The 21,266-nt window shown below is 33.2% G+C and overlaps 3 protein-coding genes across 5 annotated transcripts; 1 reads left to right on the top strand and 2 right to left on the bottom strand.

Annotated features, from left to right (window-relative positions):
* Positions 1–301: 301 nt before the first annotated feature.
* LOC130939643 (protein FAR1-RELATED SEQUENCE 5-like) lies at positions 302–3,651 on the bottom strand. The gene is made up of 4 exons (XM_057867731.1): positions 1,381–3,651; positions 1,154–1,291; positions 709–794; positions 302–626 (listed from the first exon to the last, which is right to left on the bottom strand). Exons 1-4 carry the CDS (start codon positions 3,649–3,651, stop codon positions 302–304), a joined length of 2,820 nt encoding a protein of 939 aa, XP_057723714.1.
* A 1,598-nt stretch (positions 3,652–5,249) lies between these two features.
* On the bottom strand, positions 5,250–13,492 carry LOC130939642 (phosphatidylinositol 4-phosphate 5-kinase 3-like). Its single transcript, XM_057867730.1, has 10 exons — positions 13,401–13,492; positions 8,895–9,060; positions 8,676–8,792; positions 8,258–8,382; positions 7,978–8,108; positions 7,833–7,851; positions 7,675–7,732; positions 7,314–7,411; positions 6,841–6,996; positions 5,250–5,490 (listed from the first exon to the last, which is right to left on the bottom strand). The coding sequence occupies exons 1-10, from the start codon at positions 13,490–13,492 to the stop codon at positions 5,250–5,252; spliced, it is 1,203 nt and encodes a 400-aa protein (XP_057723713.1).
* Positions 13,493–15,789: 2,297 nt separating this feature from the next.
* LOC130940624 (uncharacterized) lies at positions 15,790–20,245 on the top strand. Of its 3 annotated transcripts, none has more exons than XM_057868826.1 (6): positions 15,790–16,041; positions 17,085–17,144; positions 17,228–17,294; positions 17,495–17,535; positions 18,563–18,622; positions 19,979–20,245. In XM_057868826.1, the coding sequence occupies exons 1-6, from the start codon at positions 15,976–15,978 to the stop codon at positions 20,030–20,032; spliced, it is 348 nt and encodes a 115-aa protein (XP_057724809.1). In that variant the 5' UTR covers positions 15,790–15,975; the 3' UTR covers positions 20,033–20,245. The 3 variants fall into 3 exon arrangements, with proteins under 3 accessions (XP_057724809.1, XP_057724807.1, XP_057724808.1); XM_057868824.1 differs by lacking the exon at positions 19,979–20,245 and adding an exon at positions 19,617–19,908; XM_057868825.1 differs by lacking the exon at positions 19,979–20,245 and adding an exon at positions 18,923–19,171.
* Positions 20,246–21,266: the final 1,021 nt, after the last annotated feature.

The following is a 21,266-nucleotide window of genomic DNA, read 5'->3' as shown; positions in this document are numbered from 1 at the left end:
AATACAAAATTAAAATAAAAAATCTTTTCCCTTTCTTATCAGCGTTGTCTTCTTCCCAAAACACCCATTAGTTATTGTTTTTGGTTCTAAGTTAGACTCCTGAACACCCAACCCTTTCGATCTGAACCTCTCCATCATCGCTGTTCACCGTCGCCGTTCACCACCGCTCACCGACACCGCTAGATCCCTTCTATCTTACAGGCATTCGTCGATCTCCATCTCTATCGCCCGTGGTTAGCGCCCCCTGTTTCCGCCTCCAACAGCAGTGTCGCCACCGTCTAACTATACTTTGGCTCCTTCTTCACAATCTCTTGTTGGTGGCACTCAAGCTTCTGGAACTGTTACCCCAACGCCTAATCTCTTTCTTTCCCATGACGAAATGGAACATGCTACTAGCCGCTTCTAAGCCCATTTGTGCTACCAGGTAGATGTAGTTGCTTGGGGACGACTTCCATGATCGAACTATCCTTTGTTCTCCGCGGCTTGCTTTTTGTACTCTTTTGGAGCCATTTGACCTGGTTAGCGTAGCTTGATTTCCTTCTTTAATTGGGAAGCTTTTTGCCCTTACAATAAGAAGTGGAAACTGCCTATACAAGCCTGTAACTTCGTACAAAGGAAATGGAATTCTAATATCGAAAATGGGTATTTAACCTTTGGTTCGTATATAGGCATTGGTTAGCCTTTCTTCTCATGAGCCTTGATTCTCACGTTCTAAGTCTCCGTGACCCTGTGTTTGCCGCTTCCGATCCACCATCGTAATGGTGTTCTTCATTACTCTCGCTGACTTTCACACCCTTGATATTATGTTAGGTGTTCATCGTCTGTTCAAACAATGAATTTCATTTATTTTGGTTATTGGGCTTGTTTCTTGCATGTTCAAACCGTCAATTTTATTTTATTGATTTTTTTATGGAACAAATTTTCTGACATGGATACAATTTTTCGAGCTCTATATCTATTATATAGATTGATCAATTAGATTAATTGCAGTATATGTATGATTGACTCTGAAATCTGAAGTAATTACTAGCCTAATTAGAATTATCTTTTCAGTTGTTGAGCCAGTATAAGTTCATTGTTGAAGACAGATTCATATATAAGAATGGTTCTTATGAAAAGGCAAATTTATATATTCAAGTTCACATTAATATACCTTGGTAGCCTTAACTCCATTCTTATTTTTTTGTATAGCTAATTTATTTGTTCCATTGTCATTAAAATATCTGTGATCTACACTCTGAACATTGCTCTCATCATTGCTTTGGTGATTTATTTCTTCTTCAGAATAACTCTACAATACAATAAAATACATTAGACAATATTTAAATACATAGATAAATAATCTTTAAAAATTTTGATAAAACAGAAAATTAAAATTACCTTTTCATCATTGAGTTCATCACTCGATTGGTGATGACCAGTATGTAGGACGTCTCTACTGTATAATTCTGGATACCTTCGAATCGTATGACCACGACGTGTATAATGAGAACACTTACGAGATTTTATTGCCCATCTATTTTGACGAGGGGCTTCCTTTGTCTTCACAACAGTTGGGTCACCGACCATACACGCATTAGAAAGAACATTGGAGTCAGGATCGCGTCTCTTTTTAAGTTTTTGGATTAGTCCAAAAATGTCATCTCTAATCTCCATGAAGTCATCTCGGTTCTTTGATGCCGACTCACATAATGTGAAACATAGTGTTGCTAGAGCACCATATCTAATACCAGCAATATTTTCAGAGTCAGTTTCTGCGGATGTAACTGAACATACATAATCCTTCTTAGCATTTTTAGTCCACCTCGTGCAGACAAGAGTATTAGGAATGATATCGATGTGGTCATGTCTCATAGTACAAAAAATATGACAACATGGAATGCCACAACTTTCAAACAAACGACAATCACAAGCAAATTTTTTAGTGGCTTTATCATATTGTACTTCACATTCCCTCCCGGGTTGCCTATATTTATTTATTCTCACCTTAACTTCATTGTTGCTTACTGAATGTGTAACATTTAATTTTCCAGCTTCTTCTATCTCACACCGAACCTCTTTAAACATGCTTCTGGTGAAAATATCGGCCGCTTGCTTCTCATTGTCTTGAAGACACGTGGTCAACACAGGAGTTGTAAATAATGATTTAAAATCGGATAAAAGTTCATTTGTCCGATACTGCGTCAATGCTTCATTAAAGTTGTGTATCAATTCTAAATGGTAGCACTTTTTACTAATGTAATTCTTTATCAAGGAGTGGATACCTTCGCATTGTGACGTAGTCCTGATTCCACTGAAAAACTTATCATTTAAATATGAGGAAGCCCACATTTCTTTGATCCTGTATGTCTTTTGCAACCATTCATTCTCAAAAAGCTCGTACTCAGATATCAAGTTATGCCATCTTCTCTCAAACTCTTCAGGAAAAAAATTTCCATACATTAGGTGTTTTAACCCATCTAAGAATTTTGAATTCTTTATAGCTTCACAAGCATTACGGTAGAGATGCCATGCACAAAGACGGTGTGCAGCGTTTGGAAGAACTTCTTTTATTGCCTCCCTCATTGCAAGATCTCCATCTGTCGCCACAGCTATAGGTTGTTTATTACCCATTATCTCCATGAACATATTCAACACCAAAACATAGGTTTCCCGCTTCTCATCGGATAATAAACCACAACCAAAAATGCATGTTTGTCCATGATGATTTGTTCCTGAGAAGACAACCAACGGCCTATTATACTTATTTTTTTGGTATGTCGTGTCGAAGGCTAACACATCACCAAAACATTGGTAATCAGTGATGCTAGACCCATCGGCCCACACTAAATTATCAAGCTTAACATCCTTCAAAGTAAACTTTTCTTGCAATAGTGGATCTTCATCTGCCTTAGAAATTAGGTAACTCAATGCTGCATGTGCATCACCATCTTTTATCTTTGCACGCCTCGATCTGTCAAAATGATTGTATAGATCTTTTTTTGTGAATCCCGCCCTGTTCGGACCTCCTTTTTGTGCCACCATGAACCCCATTATATGACAAGTTCTAACACCATAAAAGTGCAAACTATCAGTCTGTGCTTTATTAGCGTCAGTCATTGTTCGATATGCCGGAACAAACTGGATATACTTAGGTGGGATGAGGTCATGGTTGTGAGTCTCTTCAAATTTGGTGACCCGCCACTTTTGTAAAATCAAGTCATAGTGAAATCTAATCTTTGCTTGACACATTACACATGTGATTGGCTTGTGATCCTTTTTTCTATTCTCCATCTCCAAGTACTTTTTTCTACGTGTACCCTCTCTGTTACAAACAATCTGTCGCATATTAAGGTTTCCATTAAAATCTTGTCCTTTTTCGTCAAGTCTCGCAACAAAATCGTGCACTTTAGCATAATTTCTATAAAAATCACAACATTGATCAACGGTGTCAAACTCAATACCCCACATGTCATCATAGCTTAATTCGTTTAACTTCTTCTCAACTTCTTGAATTTTATAGCTACAATTCGACACCTTCATGGATTCACTGAATTTATCCTCATTGTTGATAAGATCTTCCTCCTCCTTATCAGAACTACTATCATACCCAAAACACAGCTCATCACATTCGATAGACTCCTTTAAGTTCTTATTGTCATCGATGTTCATGTTTATGATGTTCAAGTAAGTTTTTATATCTTCGATTACTCAAAATCTGTTACACGATATATTAATAATAAATTGATGTGAGGTTTAGTTATAAAATAAAAAATTAATTAAATCATAAAATAATTATTGACCACAAATTGATCCCCAGAATTAACAATGAAGCAATTACGAAGGAGATTGACCATGAAACAATTAATTGAATGAATCAACAATTAATGCATATCTCATAATTGCAATAACAACTTGCTTGTAACGTATTAATAAATTAATAAGGTCTTTTTTTAAAAAGAAATAAATCATTTATTTATAATCATTTATTATTGCATATATCAAGTAGTAATATATCGGTAACATATATATAAGATTATTGCATAAATTTTTTTGGAACAATGTCATAGAATTGTTAAAATTGTTATGTGTAGTTTTTAATATCTGTTTTTGGAATTTGAAATTAGATAAGCAGGCAAATATTAAAATTTTTTAAATCTACCCACACCTTTCTCAAATTATAATCCATGCATATTTAGTGGCATAATACAATTAAAACCATTGATTTTATGCCCCCAAATTAATGTCTTTATAATTTTTTGATTTTGAAAAACAATTATTTCGGCATTTTCATTTAAAGATACATTAATTTAATTTATTGTCTTTAAACATACCTTATTAAATTATTAATACGTTATCACTTTATACTTGAATGGTGGGAATAAATGTTAAATAATAATTATTTATTTGTATGATTATTAATACGTTACTACATTAATTTAATTTATTGCCTTTATACTTGAATGATGACAATCAGTAATTATTCTGATACTAATCAAGTTCAATTCAAATTTTAAAACATAAATTATTTATTTGTTTTTAGAATAATTTTTCAAAAAAAAAATAATTTTAAAAAAGTAATACTGGTAAAATTAAGTCGTAGTCCACAATGCTCCTTTTGTCTTGCACACAGACTAATTCACAAAAATAGGTAATTTTGGCCGACTGAAAGTAAAACTAGCATTTGTCTGTATAGTACTAAAAAGAAAAAGGTTAATTTTGCTAACTCTCTCTCCTTTTTATTTGGGTGTGGTTTGTAGATTGGCAATGGAGATATGATGGATTGAAACTAATAACATCTCTGCACAACTCATGATAATCAAAGAAAGATACACTTAAACTGAACAGAAAATATTTTAAATGCCCATAGACATGAGAGATGGAAGATAAACACAACTAAATTAAATTAGATAAAAAAAATTAAGAATGTAAATGATGAATCTGACTTCAACAATGAACTTATACTGGCTCAACAACTGAAAAGATAATTCTAATTAGGCGAGTAATTACTTCAGATTCCAGAGTCAATCATACATATACTGCAATTAATCTAATTGATCAATCTATATAGTAGATATAGAGCTCGAAAAATTGTATCCATGGCACAAAATTTGTTCCATAAAAAAATCAATAAAATAAAACTGACGGTTTGAACATGCAAGAAACAAGTCCAATAACCAAAATAAATGAAATTCATTGTTTGAACAGACGATGAACACCTAACCTAATATCAGGGGTGTGGAAGTCAGCGACGGTGATGGAGAACGCTGCTACGCTGGTGGATCGGAGGCGGCAAACACAGGGTCACGGAGGCTTAGAACGTGAGAGACGGCGGCGACACTGCTGTTGGAGGCAGAAATAGGGGGCGCTAACGACGGGCGATAGAGATGGAGATCGACGAATGCCTGTGAGATAGAAGGGATCTGGCGGTGTCGGTGAGCAGTGGTGAACGGCGGCGGTGAACGGCGATGGTGGAGAGGTTCAGATCGGAAGGGTTGGGTGTTCAGGAGTCTAACTTAGAACCAAAAACAATAATTAGTGGGTGTTTTGGGAAGAAGACAAAGCTAATGAGAAAGGGAAGAGATTTTTTATTTTAATTTTGTATTAATTTTAATAAACAAAAATACTTAACCATAGTTAATCATATATGATTAAAGTATATACGTATTCGTATTTGTATACAAATAATAATTAATACACTTTTAAAATACATTAAATTTTAAGATTTTAAATTTTTTCAATTATTAATTGACTAGGATTAATGATGCCACATGTCTATATTGTATTGGTCCACATATACAGGGTATGGATTTTATCACAAATATTGAGGTATGAGAGCAATCACCATAAAACAATTTATGGGGCCTCTCTCAATCAAGTTGATGAGCCTCGTTATTACTCGTTACAACTCTATCTCTCAAAAAGAACATCATTGTCATTATCATTTATTTCAATTTCATAAACTGGCAAGTCGAGTGAAGCATATATACTTGATCCACACCCCATAACTATATATAATGTGACAGTAGCAAGCTTAAAATTATAAAGGAAAGTGTAAGGCCAGCAACTTTATTAAATTCTGGTCAGTATGTAACCAGCAAAGAAAAGTGAGTCATTACATAAAATTTCACACCAATTTTACATCATTAAAATCATCATTGATAATTATTTACACTACTACACACTTGACTTTTACTAACATTTAAAAAATGTTACCAAATCATATTAAAATATTATCTATGCATATTAGTAACATTTTAACAAATGTTAAATATACCCTATGTTACTAAAGAGTTTTACTAACATTTTTCTAAAGATTTAATAACATTTAGTAAAAATGTTACAAAAGATATTCTATAGCAATATTTTGAGAAATGTTACAATAGATATTTCTTGGTAACACTTAGAGAAATGTTACAATAGATAGTTTTTGTAACACATAAAAAAATGTTACCATAGATATTTTTTTAACACTTAAAAAATATTACAATAGATATTTTATGTAACATTTAGAAAAATGTTACCATAGATATTTTTTGTAACACTTAGAAAAATGTTATCGTAGATATTTTATGTAACCCATAAAAAATGTTACAAAAGATATTTAGTAATATTTTTTTAGTTATATTATACTATTTTTTATTTTATATTATACACAATATAAATATACTAAAATTAATTACTACAACATGAAATATTTAATTAAATTCACAAATTTACAAAATAAATTTTTATAACCTCTTTCATTAATCAATAATCATTGTACAAGTTTGTTTCGTGATGCAAATAAAATGAGAAAAGAAAAAATTAAGTTCTTAAACTCTATAAACATTCCACATAAAAAAAAAGTGATACAAGTACATAAAAATCCTTGCACATGTGATATAATGACCATTATCAACATGATGCAGCACAGTAGCCATATCCATTGGGTTCTGTATAATTGACCGATAATTAGGTGCATCTTCATCAGAGACCAGATAATGAAAGGCATTAAATCGTTTGTCATACAATATGCTACAAGTGATGCAAAAACAATATTAAGGAAAAAACCATATGAATTTAACTTAATATATGACTTTGCCAAGTGAAACCAACATAAATAGCATACGTTGATATACCAATTGCAAACATCTCTAAGGCACATTCGCAATCTACTTCTAACTAAACTTGATAGTTATTTTGAAATATTTTAATTTTTTACTTATTAAATACACTTAAAAGAACAACACATTTTTACTTATTTCATGTAATACCCTTAAAACACTCATACCTAAATCCTATTATTATTGAAAGAAGGTAATTGAGAGAACCCTAATATAATGTTAACTTACTCCCAAGGCACATCTCCAATCATAATCAAGTCCCCTTCTCCATCCTCATAAGTTAGCACATGGCACCTCTCTGCTTGCATTGCATCTAACTCAGTTTCCTATTCAAAACAAACAAAATTAAACATTATAGCATTTTTGTTTTAATTAGGAAAAAAAGGTTAATAAAAAAAATGAGATAGAGGCATAGGGAAGAGTTTATTATAGAGTATGGTAGTGTCAAACATTTGTTCAACAGCTTTAACCAATTCATGGTATCCATCATGAACTAACGAGTTGAATTTTCTGCTAATTGGAATGCCTTCCATGTACACTTTTACAAAGAACGTGTTATGGTCACTGCAATCATTTGCCAATTCAGCACCTTGTGAACTACTTGCAAGTGATGATGATGTTGATGATTATTGGATTTGCCACTACCCCTAACATGTAACAACAACAATTTGAGTAACAAGTTAATTGATTAAGTGATTAATTAAAAAGAAAAATGTGGTATATGAATGTTGATATAATAATAGAAACCTTAACTTTTTGGCTTTTCCTGAAGTAAACGAGATTTTTTAAGAACACAAACACAAGAAACATTAAACATTATTTTTTATTGTATCACTTAATCCAAATTGACAATTATTTTGAAATGGAGATAGTGTTGAAATAAGAAATTTACCAATAAGATTCTCAGATCCACAAGGAACAAGTTCCCCATCTGGTGATATATGTCTAAAATGAATACCTACTAATAAACTATAGTCCATAATTCCCTCTTGTTCTAGAAGCTCACAGTCTCTATCAATTTGACTGGATAACAAGTATATGTAGATATGATCAGCTTACAGTGAAGAAACAAATTAAAACTGCAAAATGTATTTGGAGTTTGCTATTGTTCCACTTAACAGGCTAGCTTTCCAAGGCAAAATGATAAATTGAGTGTTGAAATCATTAATCACCTGCAGAATTCTTCAAATCGAGACGGTTGCAGCCGGAATATAAAGTTTAGATCAAGATCCTTAAGGATAGTTGTTTCACTAAGCTCAGTCTCAGGCTTATTGGTTGTACGACCAAGCGAAGATCCCTTAAGATCATAGCATCTAGGGTGTTATATTTAGAACGGAAAAGGTTTCCCATTATGATAAATCGAACCTAGAAAATCAAACATGATATTATTATGTTCAATTTCTAAAAATTATATCTCATATTTCATAGTTTTGTTAAACTAGAGAGTTCTGTTATACTATTAGAATGTGCACTAGTTAATATCAACCACTTTGAAGCTTTGATCAACTTAATAAGTGAGAGAAATAAAGAATGAGGCCTCGTTTTTTGGATAACTTTCTGTTATGCTGACACTCACTATAGGAAATATACCTTCCTTTGGATATGTCCAATTAATTTGACATAATGCAAACCATAATACTTTGTCACCATTGTATTTTGATAGGTTCGAAAATGAGTATAGTAGGCAGGAAGCATTCTCAAGAGAGCCTGCAAAGAAATCCGGCATAACAATATCAAATAACATCATGCTTTCCTGGCATGTTTTATAAGAAACTAATTGCAAGTGTACTGTGACAAGATTGAACTCACTTTTACTTCAACTTTCTTCATTGTCTTAATCATGTAGCAGTCGTCATTCGTCAAGTAAAAGAAGCTTCCACTTTTTCCGGGGGAGCAAAGTTCACGAAGAACTTCATTTCCGCATATGGATAACATGTAATCAGCTAGATCCACCTTGAATAGCTTCCTAAGAGCCCTGAGATTAGAGTGAGATGCACAAGTTAGTATAAATCAAGAGTTTTCTTCATTCCAAAATTACACTTTTATTGAAGAAATGTGAAATGTGGATAAATAACTTTGTGGCAACAACAAATTAAGAGAGCTGACCTAAAAACTACTGGACAATAATCCTTCCACTTAAATTTGGCTGATGGATACATTGGCGTGTACTTGGATTCTTCAGGTGGAAATCTTGTCCACACTTTCTCCTTAAATAGTTCAACTTAAGGAGTTAAAACAAAGTGATGCTAAGGGAGCAGGTCTTGCAACAGAGTGCATATAAAATAACCCAAAGAAAACTAGGCAAGAGTTAAAACAAAGTAACCAAATATTTCAAAAGTCATACAAATAATCTGATTGATGTACCTTATTCCTAGTTGTAAATTAAGCATGAGCTCATATTGACAACAGATTGAAGATATGCTAGAAGCACATGATTAGGTGACCACTTTAGACTCTATATTGACAAGGGGTCAACTAGTTTCACAACATGGAATAACGTCTTTGCAATATGTATCACAGCAATTACTCCTAGAGTTCCCCCCAGTCATAATTCTAAGGTTAGTTGATTACAAATATTACAACAATACAACAGTGGAGCTTTAATATTCAGTTTCAGTACAAAGAACAGCAAATTCTATCATGAAGGAGCAGCAACAGCATGAAGGTGAAACTAATATGCATTTTCTGGAACAGATTAAAATGTCAATTAATAGGACAAGCGAACAATTAATCAATCAAGCAATTACAATTCACAATCAGAAAAGAGAGATAGAGAATCATGATCTTAGCAAGGAAGGGAAGGTTGAAGTATTACCGTGATGGAATGGCAAGGGGAATTCAGTCCAAAAATCAGGTCGCGTGGAAATTTCCTTGACGAAACGAACAACCTCCTCCGTCGTACCAGGCAACAGCTGAGAGGCGAGTTTGGAGATCCCCGTGACGGCTCTGTTGGACGAGAGAAGCGATAGAGAGTTCTTGAAGCTACCGCTGATCTCCTTCAGGTCGTTCCAGATTTCGGTGAGAGTGGCGAAGACGAGGAATCACGCGATTGTGGTTTCGATTTACGAATTGTGAGATCGATGAGGTAGAGCGAGGGATCGGAGAGGCGGAACAAGAGATGACTGAGGAAGAGCAAGAGGTGGTTTCACAACATGAGAGTGAGAGTGAGAGTGAAAGTGAGAATGATTGTGAGTGGTTTTTGCAAGGGAATTTCATGGCATAAGGGTTTCGATTTTGAGAGCTATTGAGAATAGGTAACGGTTTTTGTAAGTTTTTTTAAAATGTAATGGTATTTACTAACGTTTGAATATAAATGTTACCTAAAATTTAATTTTATGATAATTACTAACATTTATTAAAATGTTAACGGATAAATGTTACTAAATGTCTATAATGTAGTAGTATTAATGGTTATAAATCATAAAAGTTGCTGTCTCCCTAGCATTTCTTAATTATAAATTCTTCGTCTTATTTTCTTTTAGAGGGAGCAAAAAATCATTGTCATTTTAACAATATATATATTTGAAATAACTTATTTTGTGTTTAGAAATATGGTTCTGATCCTTATGTGTGATGATTATGATTTACAAATGAAAATAATAAAAATTAATATGAATTCCTAGTCAATTCAATTGTCTACTTGTTGCAGTTTTAAAATTTTTTTGTGTACAATAATTTATTAATCAATGACAAATTTTTAATTACTAGAGTTTAAATTATCAACAAATTAGACTTTAATTTGTCGAGTCAAAAGATACTCGAAAAGAAAAAATAAATACAATAATAAGTGTTAAGTTTAATTATCCGTTGGTCATATAATTTTATCAAATTCACAGATAGATCTTTGTATATTTTTCTCCTTTCAATTAGATCTTTATATTGGTTTTCAATTTTGTAATTAGGTATTTTTTGTCTCAAAAATCTTAAAATAAAAAAATATTTCTCCCAAAAAATATGTAGTCAAAAAGCTAATTAAGTTCTTAATTGTAAATACTTTTAATTTTTAAAAAAATATTCTGTTAACTTTAATATTTTTTATACTAAAAAAATCTAATTACAAAATCAAAAATAATATATATAAAAACCTAATTAAAAAAATTATAAAAACATAATTATAAATTTAATAAAATTATAGAAATTAACAAAATAATTAAATCAAAATATTATTAATAAAAAAATATTAGAATCTCTCTCTCTCTCTCTCTCTCTCTCTCTCTCTCTCTCTCTCTCTCTCTCTCTCTCTCTCTCTCTCCTCTCTCTCTCTCTCTCTCTCTCTCTTCTCTCTTCTCTCTCTCTCTCTCTCTCTCTCTCTCTCTCTCTCTCTCTCTATATATATATATATATATATATTATCTTGTATTTAAACCAATACTAACTGATTTCCTTTTTTTCATTCAAAGTGTTGGCCCTTTTAACATTTTCTTTATTAGCATACTACTGTATATTACTAATAAAGAGATGAACAAGTTTAACTTTTTAACAAAAATAGAAACTCCATGAAATTACATGTCTCACATAATACATATTAACTTTATTAATAACCTATTTTTTAAAAAATGTAAAAAAAAAATTTTATGTATAGATGATAAAATAAAAGAATTTTACATAGGCTAGCAATCTATACCCTATCCGCGGGTACCTAACTCGAACTAACCTGTTCGGGTAGGATTGTCTACCCTAACCGCTGTGGGTAGGATAGGGTTGTCTACTCTACCCGTCTACAGGTAGGGTAGGATACGAATTCAGGGTATACCCTACCCTATCCTACCCTATCCTCTAATATATTATATAATATCTATATAAAAGTTATATATGTAATGAAAAAAGTGAGTGTTGTTGAATCCACAATCTTTCTCTTATAAAAATTTGAAATAACTACTAAACTAGTTGATGATCATATTTTTTGTAATCTTAGGTTAGATTTCTTTAAGATTTTATTATTTTTATTTTTAATTTAAACTTAGTTTTTTATTTTCTATTTTATTAATATGTATGAAATTTGGAATGGTTGAATTTTATATTTGCTATAAATTTTTTTATTTTTCTGCGAGTAGGGTCGGGTAGGGTAGGGTTTAGAATTTTAGGGTGCATGAAGGATTAGGGTTGAAAATTTCTCAACCCGCGAGTAGGATATGGTAGAATTTTAAAAAAGTTTTTAACCTGCGAATAGGATCAGGGTAGAGTCCAAACCCTACCCTTCCCTATCCTACCTATTGTCAGCCCTAATTTTACATGCTTTTTCGGTCGTTTATTAATTATTACATCAATAAAAATAATTATTTTTAAATTTATTATTTAAAAAATTAACTAAAAATATAAATGTCATTAAATGGCTTTATAAAGCTGAGATTATTGATTGGTCTTAAAATTATTTATAAATGTATTAAAATTAAATCCTATGAATATTGTTCAAAATTTATAAGATTTGTATACATACATTTAAGATTGATTACCTATATAATAATAACAAGAGAACTCTCATAACTAATATACATAGTCATCATGAATCATATTATTAATAAACATAGGAGATTAGAATGACCCCATTGGTCGACACAACTTTCATTATAGAAGTATCAAGTATGTGTCAACAATCGACATATTATATTATTAATGCAAGTAGGAGATGTCAAGGAGGGTTTTCTTCTGTGGTGGATCCTATCTGTTAAGCGCATGAATGAGGAAGAGCACAGAAATAAAAAACTTACAACTTTATAAGGAAATATTGTTATAACAGAAAAACAGCTGTCACTCAATTAACATGATGTAGGTCCAAAAAGAAGCACTAGAGAGAGAACTAATAGCAAGAGGCTGGGTGGTTATATGATTGCTGATACTTTTGTTTTTCCGTTGTGTTATTCCTTTCTCTTTTTTCCTGTTTCCTTATTCTTATTCCTTCTATTTCTTTTTCAACTATTTTTCTTTCTAATTCTTCAGGTACTATTATGCTTGGAGAAATTGAAAAATTACTATATCCTTCTGTATCATTTTGTTGCACTATTTCCTTTTATTTTCTTATTTTATCTTACAACTTTTATATATTTTTTCACTTACAAATTACTTGTAAATTCCTTCGATTAAACATAAATATATACCACATTTCTTCTTCTTCTTCTTATTTCTAAGCTCCACCCTATTAATTGGTGCTTTCATCACCATAGCCATAGTTGACAACACGCGGATGAAAGACATGAAGGCCGACATTAAAAAGCTATTTTAGATGTTCAAATTCATCACGGAGGAGAATAGATCTGAACGTGCTCATGCTTCCGAAACCACTAATCTCAAAATCGATGCCATTTATGATTCTCTTACGCAGCTTTTTCAGAACCAGCACAGGCATCGATCTGAGATACCTGAGCTCTCCCATGGTTCGAACTCAGGCATTGTTCTGCAGCATCGTTCATCTCTGCATTCTCGTCGAGTGAATTTCAATTTGTCGAAATTCGATGATACTGACGCTTTGGGGTGGATTTTTTCAATGGACCAGTATTTTGATTTTTTTTCAGGTTCCTAAAGAAGAACAAATCGGAATTGCTGCGATTCACATGATTGGTGCTGCCATCCCTTGATTTCAAATGTCCCAATATTTTGCTCAGTTTCGCTCATGGAACCAAGTGAAGCGGGCGATTGAGCTCGAATTTGACCTGTCACTGTTCGAGTCACCACGAGAATTTATTCAAGCTGTAGCAAGGTGGCGCGGTAAGCAAGTATTATTCAGAATTTGTTGCTTTAGCAAATCGTACTCACATTGATCCTCCTGAGGCGCTCCAAGACTGTTTTGTTAGTGGACTGAAACCTGAGGTACGGCGGGAGGTTAAAGCTCAATGTCCCCCATCTTTGATGAGGGCGATGTCCTTAGCTAGACTCTATGAAGAGAAATTGACTTCTTCGCCAAGAACCACATATGGCTCTGCTGCTCACAAACCACAATTCACAACTCCCAATTCTTCTCCATCTCCACAGCCGCCCATCCGCAACACTCTTCCCGCATTACTTCCGACACCATCACAACGCTCTCACACTCCACCCCTCAAAAACCCAGTTTGGAGGTTGACCCCTGCTGAGATTCAGAGTAAACGGGAGAAGGGTCTTTATTATTGGTGTGACGAACGATTTTCCGCCAACCACCACTGCACAAATCGTCAATTCATGTGGCTACAATTAGAATTGGACAAGAATATGGCCCCTGTTGGTGACCTTGCAGAACCGGTGTTTGCGGATAACACACTTAAATCCTTGGAAGGTTAGGTGCTGAACCACCATTTGTCCTGTAATGCAATGCACGGTACTCCAGGACTGTCTACCATTCATGTCAAAGTTTCCATCAATGGCTTAGAGGTGCAGGTCTTAATTGACGGTGGTAGCTCTAATAACTTTATCCAACCACGCATCGCTAAGTTTTTGAATCTTCCTATCAAACCTTCTCCAGGAATTAAGGTGATTATTGGAGATTTCAATATTCTGATAGTAGAAGGAAAAATTGCTAATCTAGACATCAATGCGACAGGGTGTACCATATCAATACCTGAGGTATATGTCCTTCATGTGGCAGGTGGTGATTTGGTCATAGGAACTACTTGGTTGATGACCTTAAAAGCACATATTGTGGACTATAATGCCTCATTCTTGCGCTTTGTGCACCAAAAAAAGTTTGTAACGATTTGGGGTGAGAAGAATTCTATGGCTTCTCAGATTCAATTGCATCACATTCAAAGGCTGGTCTCTACACATGCAATTGCCGAAGCCTTCACTTTGGAACTCCAAACACCGGCTGATAAAATTACATAAATAAAAGATACCTAATTTTTTATATTTGAACTCAAAAGTAGAGGGAGTGTTGCTTATTGAATAGAGAGTTGCGAAATGTGAATACACTCAGTTCAGTCCAAATCCAACAAGGTTTGAATGTTTTAAACTAAAAATTATTGTGCAATAAAAGTAAGAGATGAAGATTGAACTTTGATATTTTAAATCATAGTAAAATATTTTAGCCAACTGGACTATTTTTTAAGAAGTACTACTAATTTTTTTAACAAAAGTAACCCCCTTGTCTTAACTAAGTTCCACCTCTATTTGGAGGAAAACTATCATCCTGCTTTTCAATAATGATAACTAACTTGTCCTCGTCAAGAGCATTATCAACAACCAATAATTTTGGTACAGAGCCACCAACGACCTTGTCTTTGAAAGGCACTTTAAAATCTTTGAGTTCTTCCACCCTATCACCAGATGCTCCCAACCCTGCAACCTCCCTCTTATTACTGATATGGCCAGATTCCTCACCATGTTTCCCATCCTCATTAACCTTCAAAATTCTGCCCGCACCAGCGTAAGTTTTGCTCTCTCTCATTTCTATTTAGAAGTGTTGATATGTAATTTTTTTGTGTAGGATCACAATATGTTAATAGTAGACATTGTTTATAAAGTATAAATAATTTTAAATTAGATAGTCTGATTTGCTTTGAACAATTTCAATTTTTTTTAATAACACAAATCGAACTATACAATTTATATTTTCATAAATATAAAATATTTCGTACAAAAAAATCGAACAGTGTGATTTCACTTACCAAAAATTTTAACGTTACCTATGCTTCCATTTTTCACAAAAAAAAAAAAAAAAAAACTGGACATGATTTCTCTTTCCTAAGTTTAAAAACAAGAGCCGTCACAACCACTGTATAACACCCCTCAATTCCATGACCTAGCATAACACACACCATTCTCGTATCCAAAAAATGAGCCTAAATCAATGTGTTATAAACTTTTACTAATTTAATTAATTAATTTGAGCTAGTCATAATATTTTGACTGAGCTTCCTATTGTGTGTCTCTGTCTCCTTCAGACTTTATAAGGTTTCACATTTTCGCTCAATAGTGTTCAACAATGGACAAAGCTGAATTTCAACGCCTTCTCCAACTCTTCCCCGTTGTTCGTTCTCGCGATTACTGTGTACTCTCTCTCTTTCTCTCTCCCCTCTTGTGATTTTTTTTACATGAATTTTTAGGGTTTATGCTTTTGTAATGTCTCCGTCTTATTGATTTTTTTTTTAATCCATGTTGCGCTGCATAATCAATCTCACTTCGCTTTTAGCTCAATGATTCGATTTTTCGGTGAGTCATTTCGTGATTTTCGATTGTTTGCTTGCTGCTTCTATCTAATGCAGTGATATGCCCTTTTGCCTTTTACTTAGGTTTTAAGAGAGTTTTGGAATTTGAAGTATTCGTAGTGTGTGACTAGTTTGTAAATTTGAGGCGGATGCTATGGTTTTTATTTTTTATTTATTTATTTTTTGTTCTCTGTTTTGGTAAAACATGGTTGTCCACAAAGAATAGGTGGCGGTGTAGGGTGGGATCTTAAGAAGGCCCTAAACATGAATTGAGTGATTTGATTATTATAAGAAACATGACATATTTACCGGGGTTAAGAGGGGGAGTTCAATATTAGTTAATGCAGCCAGTTCACTAGACTAGAGGCTTTATATATCTGAGGTTGATGAGTGGAGAATTCACACGTATGGTGTTCAGTGTTCCCTTTCCGGCAACTTTCTGCTTGACCTTATTTTAGAAGTAAATCCGCCTTTCTGATCCGTCTGGATCACGGAGATCAACCAGCTGATGCTAGGAGGATTTGTCCAGGCAGTTGCATTGCAAAACGGTTAATGTTATGCTGTTATTTGATTTCACTTTGATTTATATCAGATGATGTTATTGGAAAAATCACCATTGTTTTCTCCATTCCGTTATGTTATATGTGAGAGTGAGACATTGGCACTTTGGCAGTATCTTGGGTTGTTTTTTTTCATCTTCCTTAAAATCTTTTTACATATTTGAATGGTTAGCATATTATATTATTTCATGATTCCCAAAGTATACCGAGGAACTTGATGGCCTAGAACTCAATTTCGATATTATAGCTTAAATATATAACGTACTTAGCCCATTCTATATTTAAGAATGTATTCAGCTAACAAATTGAAACCTGTTAAATTTCAGGCCGAACAAACATCATCTAGGCGGTTGTCCGGACAAGCTTCTGGATGTGCAAAGGATGAGGTAATAGTGCTGGAGCTGCTGTGTGCATTGTTGACTTCTTTTGAACATGTATGGCATGGCTGCTAACTTATTTGGCGCTGCAGCATAGGGAATGGCAAGATGCATGGGATGAAAGGGATATAAATTTCGAGAACCGAGGAAATGACCCACGTGAGTATCACATATAATCTTTGTTATTGAACAAATTTAACCTCTCTATCATCTTTGCAATATTTTGGTCAACTTTAACTGTCTAGAATGAGCATCAAAGTTCATTGAATTGTTTCCGTAATACTTGTAAATTATAACAATCTACTGTGTTATGCTTTTGAAATTTTTGTCCTTCTTATGTGAATTCTTTAAACCTACAGATTCATTTTGGAGCAAGCTGAAGTCGGAGGCTGCCAAGAAGGTAATAAGAAATTAACCTGTTTACAATTAGCCAATTATATGCATGCCTATTCTCTCTCTCCACACACAAAAAGTAGAATTAGCATTCCTGTCAAAATTGTAATTTGTAAAAAAGGAAGAATAATGTAATATTTTTATTGAGGACTTTCTTTTGAGCCGTGATTTAAATCCTTCCTCACTTTTCAATACATACAAAAACACTCTCAAGTTTGAAGCTGGTTATACAAACTTCTAAGTGAGCTGTTTTGGATAAGTTGAGGCCTTGCGTAGCAACCGTGAGCTAGTATACTTGTTTTCCTTCCTCAATTGAAAATTTCATTTTTTGGTTGGCTTTATTTTTATTGATTTTGTACAGAGAGGAGAGAACGTGTTTCTAACCTAATGTGATAAGGCTTTTGTTGTTGTAGTAGTAGAGAAACATTCTAATCAACATTTCTACACGTGACCTATATTCAGTTTTCAGCTTTCTCTTTTCTTAGAGTGAAATCTCACCCCGGCCCTTAACAATTTCACTAAATCCCTTTCCGCCCCTTAACGAAAGCATAATCTCATCGCGACCCCTATCCATTACTTCCGTCAGATATTCTGGCCCTTCCGTGAAAGTCTCTTTCAATAGGAGGAATATAATCCCAACCCGGCCCCTAATCATCACCAACATCTACCACCATTCTTTACATTCTCTCTTTCTCCTCTCAACCATTTTTAGCTACCATCATCACCAACATCCACCACCAGTCTCTGTTTTAGCTGCACCACCACTGCCATCATTCTTCTTCTTTTTGACCGAACCAAAACCACGAAGCCATTTTTCTCCTCCTACTTCTCTGTTCACCATCGACAGTCACGCGCCGCCACGGCTACCCTCTCTCCCTTTTTCTTCTCCTTATCCTCACAATCCCTCTCTCATCTATAATATGGATGGTGGTGTTTCATAGAACTTGTTTATGTCATTTTCCAATGACTATTAAACAAGTTCTCAAGAAAACTTAGATTGAGACTCATCTTTTCGGTTCAAATGTTCGAAACAGGTTGGTCCAGAAGAGGCCGAGAGATTTTGCAAGGCTTTCCAACAAGTTCATGAGAAACTGGTATGTGTAATACTAGTTGTTTCATTTAAGCTTGTATTTCCTATGTATATTACTTTGTAGGAGTTGGCGAAACATGTTAGAAACCAAATAATTTTGTTCTCACAAAGCTCCTCTTTTATAGATTCAGAAAATAATTTTGTGAATTATGTCTATAGTGACTTTAGAAAATTATTATAATGCATGTTTTGCAACAAATATAGATAGAAAATAATTCAATCTCTCCAATGAAGTTTCAGAGAAAATAAAACAAAATAAAACATGTTCTCTATTTTGGTTTCTATTATTATTAATTTTTTATAGGTCTATGAAGAGTTGAATTCAGATGCTGGCAGAAGCTTCATAAACTCTTCGTAGATTTCAAAAGAAGAATTAGATACATGCTTTACTCCTCTTGAATTATGATTCAACAATCATCCATTGTAATTTTATTGTACTTTGTCAAAGTATTTGAATATTTAATTACATGTGACATCTATATTAGTTATTTACTATTTATTTATTTATTTATTTTAATATTTTAATTATTCCAAGTCTAGTTGAAGGTTACATTTGCATTTTTATTTATTTATCACTATTCTCTCTTCTTTCTTTTACCATGTTATTTAATTTCCTAGCGTCATTTGGTTTGTTTCCAACTTTGCATTTTGTTGCTTCCAAAAATCATAAAATTGGCGTGTGTTGTGTGTTTGTGTGATAGAGTTATAACGTTACTCTCACAAGATTAACATGACAATAAATTAAAATGTCTATGGAGTGTAGTGCCCTTAAAATTCTTCTCAAGGTGGTTACTCTAATGAAAATTTTATGATTGTCATCATATAAAATATTTTATTTAAATATTGAATGATAAATTATAGAATTTAATTTTTATATGTTATAAAAGTGTTATTTTTATTTAAAATATGGTTAAATAAATAAATCATATTTTTTAAAAATTTTTTCACATCTTTATTAGAATAGTTACCTCTCCTAAATATGATAGGAAAAATTTCAGGAATGGAGGTCACTTTATTGGCATTCCGAAATGCCACGCCTATGTACCGTTGAGATATTATTAAAATGTGAATGGACCTGATCGAGTGGGTGGAAGCATAGGTGCACCATAGAAAAATGTAGTCTTGTGTGGATGTGAACTGGTTACTCGAGTATCCAAAAAGGAGGAACCTTAATTTACCTGAAAAAAAAGGTGCAACTTCTTAAGGAGACATGGAGGAGACGTGGCTATTGTTGTTGAGCTGAGCTTTTTTTTTTGGACAAAATTTTTTTTTTTCATAGAATTTGAACTTGGATGTAGTTGTTAATGAGGCATTTGTTATGCCACTCAACTAAGCCTTCAACTACTTTTTTTTTTTACAGGTTGAGCTGAACTTTGTGTCAGCCGTTCAGTGTAGCGGTAGCGGGCCAAGATAGGTTTCTTGTATGGCCCAAATATAACGTTGTGGAAGGAGGTGTTGGGTTTGTTATTACCTGGGCCAACAATTGTAAGTCATACCCTTAGTTGGGTTTGTTTTTTATTTATGTAATTGTTTTTGTTTCACCAAAAAACATGTTATTGTGGTGGTCATTTGCAAATAATTTAGAATGCACATTAAAAATTGAACTTGTTATCCCATACCCAATCTGCTTTTAAATCAGTATAAATAGAATTAGCAAGCATACAGCAATTAGATAAATAGAAAAAAAAAAAACACTAGTTTTCTAGAATTTAACCACACCCATTGTCATCGATGGCAATCTATAAAATACAGATATTTTGCTGAGTTATTATGTCTGTTGTCAGACATATTTCGAATACGACACTCTCCGACACATATATCTACTGTGTTTAATTCTGTCTTAATAAAAAATAAAAAATTCTTCTCTGAACATGCTTAAACACACCTAAATACCATCACGTGTCAGCGTATTCAATATTATTTTTAACATGTATTCTTAAAATAAATTTAGAAATAGTTTAATATTATTTATTAAAACAAAAAATATTTTAAATACTTTATATAATTAAAACAAGACATCAAAAATAATTAAAAAATTAATTTATATTTTAATATCAATAAAATATCAAAATATCATTATGATTTATTTAAAAGATACTTTATATTTTATATGTATGCGTGTCCCTGTATTATTTTATAAAATTTTAAAATTCATGTGTCAACATATCCGTGTCCGTGCATCATAGGTGCCAACAAATACCAATCTTTTGCCTTTTCTTTTATTCTAATTATTATGAGTTTTTTCAATCTTAGTATTCTGCATGTGATGGCTCGTCCACTTAGTTAATAATAATTTAAGGTTGCATAATTCGGGTGAAATGCCAATGGGGTGAGTTCCTAGATTCATCATCATCAAGCTCAAACAATAATGCTAATGAAGGTCACAAATATGACAATAATGTTTTTCGAACTTTAGAGGAAGTTATGGAGTCTGGTCCTAGTGGTGGAGGAAAGAGAAACTGATGTCGGAGCGGCTGACAATCTATCGCCGACCAAAATATATTAAACTCATGTGCCACTTTCGTTGTGCTTCTGTACATGTCCAAACCAGAGTTTCACAAAATACACTTCACACCAGCTTCACTCAGTTTCTTTGATATCACTCTCAACTGAAACACATAGCATCTTGGCGATTCATGCTAGAAAGG

The sequence above is a fragment of the Arachis stenosperma genome, chromosome 7, assembly GCF_014773155.1.
Source record: "Arachis stenosperma cultivar V10309 chromosome 7, arast.V10309.gnm1.PFL2, whole genome shotgun sequence".
Classification (NCBI taxonomy): domain Eukaryota; kingdom Viridiplantae; phylum Streptophyta; class Magnoliopsida; order Fabales; family Fabaceae; genus Arachis; species Arachis stenosperma.
Note: the sequence above shows the minus strand (reverse complement) of the source record. Positions and strands in the feature narration are given on the sequence as shown.

Coding starts and splice junctions, on each gene's coding strand:
- LOC130939643 (XM_057867731.1), bottom strand. CDS start 3,651: ATGAACATCGATGACAATAAGAACTTAAAGGAGTCTATCGAATGTGAT. Junction 1,292..1,380: donor ATGAACTCAATGATGAAAAG/GTAATTTTAATT, acceptor ATTGTATTGTAG/AGTTATTCTGAAGAAGAAAT. Junction 795..1,153: donor ATGGAGTTAAGGCTACCAAG/GTATATTAATGT, acceptor CATAATATCAAG/GGTGTGAAAGTCAGCGAGAG.
- LOC130939642 (XM_057867730.1), bottom strand. CDS start 13,492: ATGAACGATGCTGCAGAACAATGCCTGAGTTCGAACCATGGGAGAGCT. Junction 9,061..13,400: donor GCTGGTTCTGAAAAAGCTGC/GTAAGAGAATCA, acceptor CTCTAATCTCAG/GGCTCTTAGGAAGCTATTCA. Junction 7,412..7,674: donor ACTTGCAAGTAGTTCACAAG/GTGCTGAATTGG, acceptor TGTTTTGAATAG/GAAACTGAGTTAGATGCAAT.
- LOC130940624 (XM_057868824.1), top strand. CDS start 15,976: ATGGACAAAGCTGAATTTCAACGCCTTCTCCAACTCTTCCCCGTTGTT. Junction 17,145..17,227: donor CTGGATGTGCAAAGGATGAG/GTAATAGTGCTG, acceptor TTGGCGCTGCAG/CATAGGGAATGGCAAGATGC. Junction 17,536..18,562: donor AGTCGGAGGCTGCCAAGAAG/GTAATAAGAAAT, acceptor TGTTCGAAACAG/GTTGGTCCAGAAGAGGCCGA.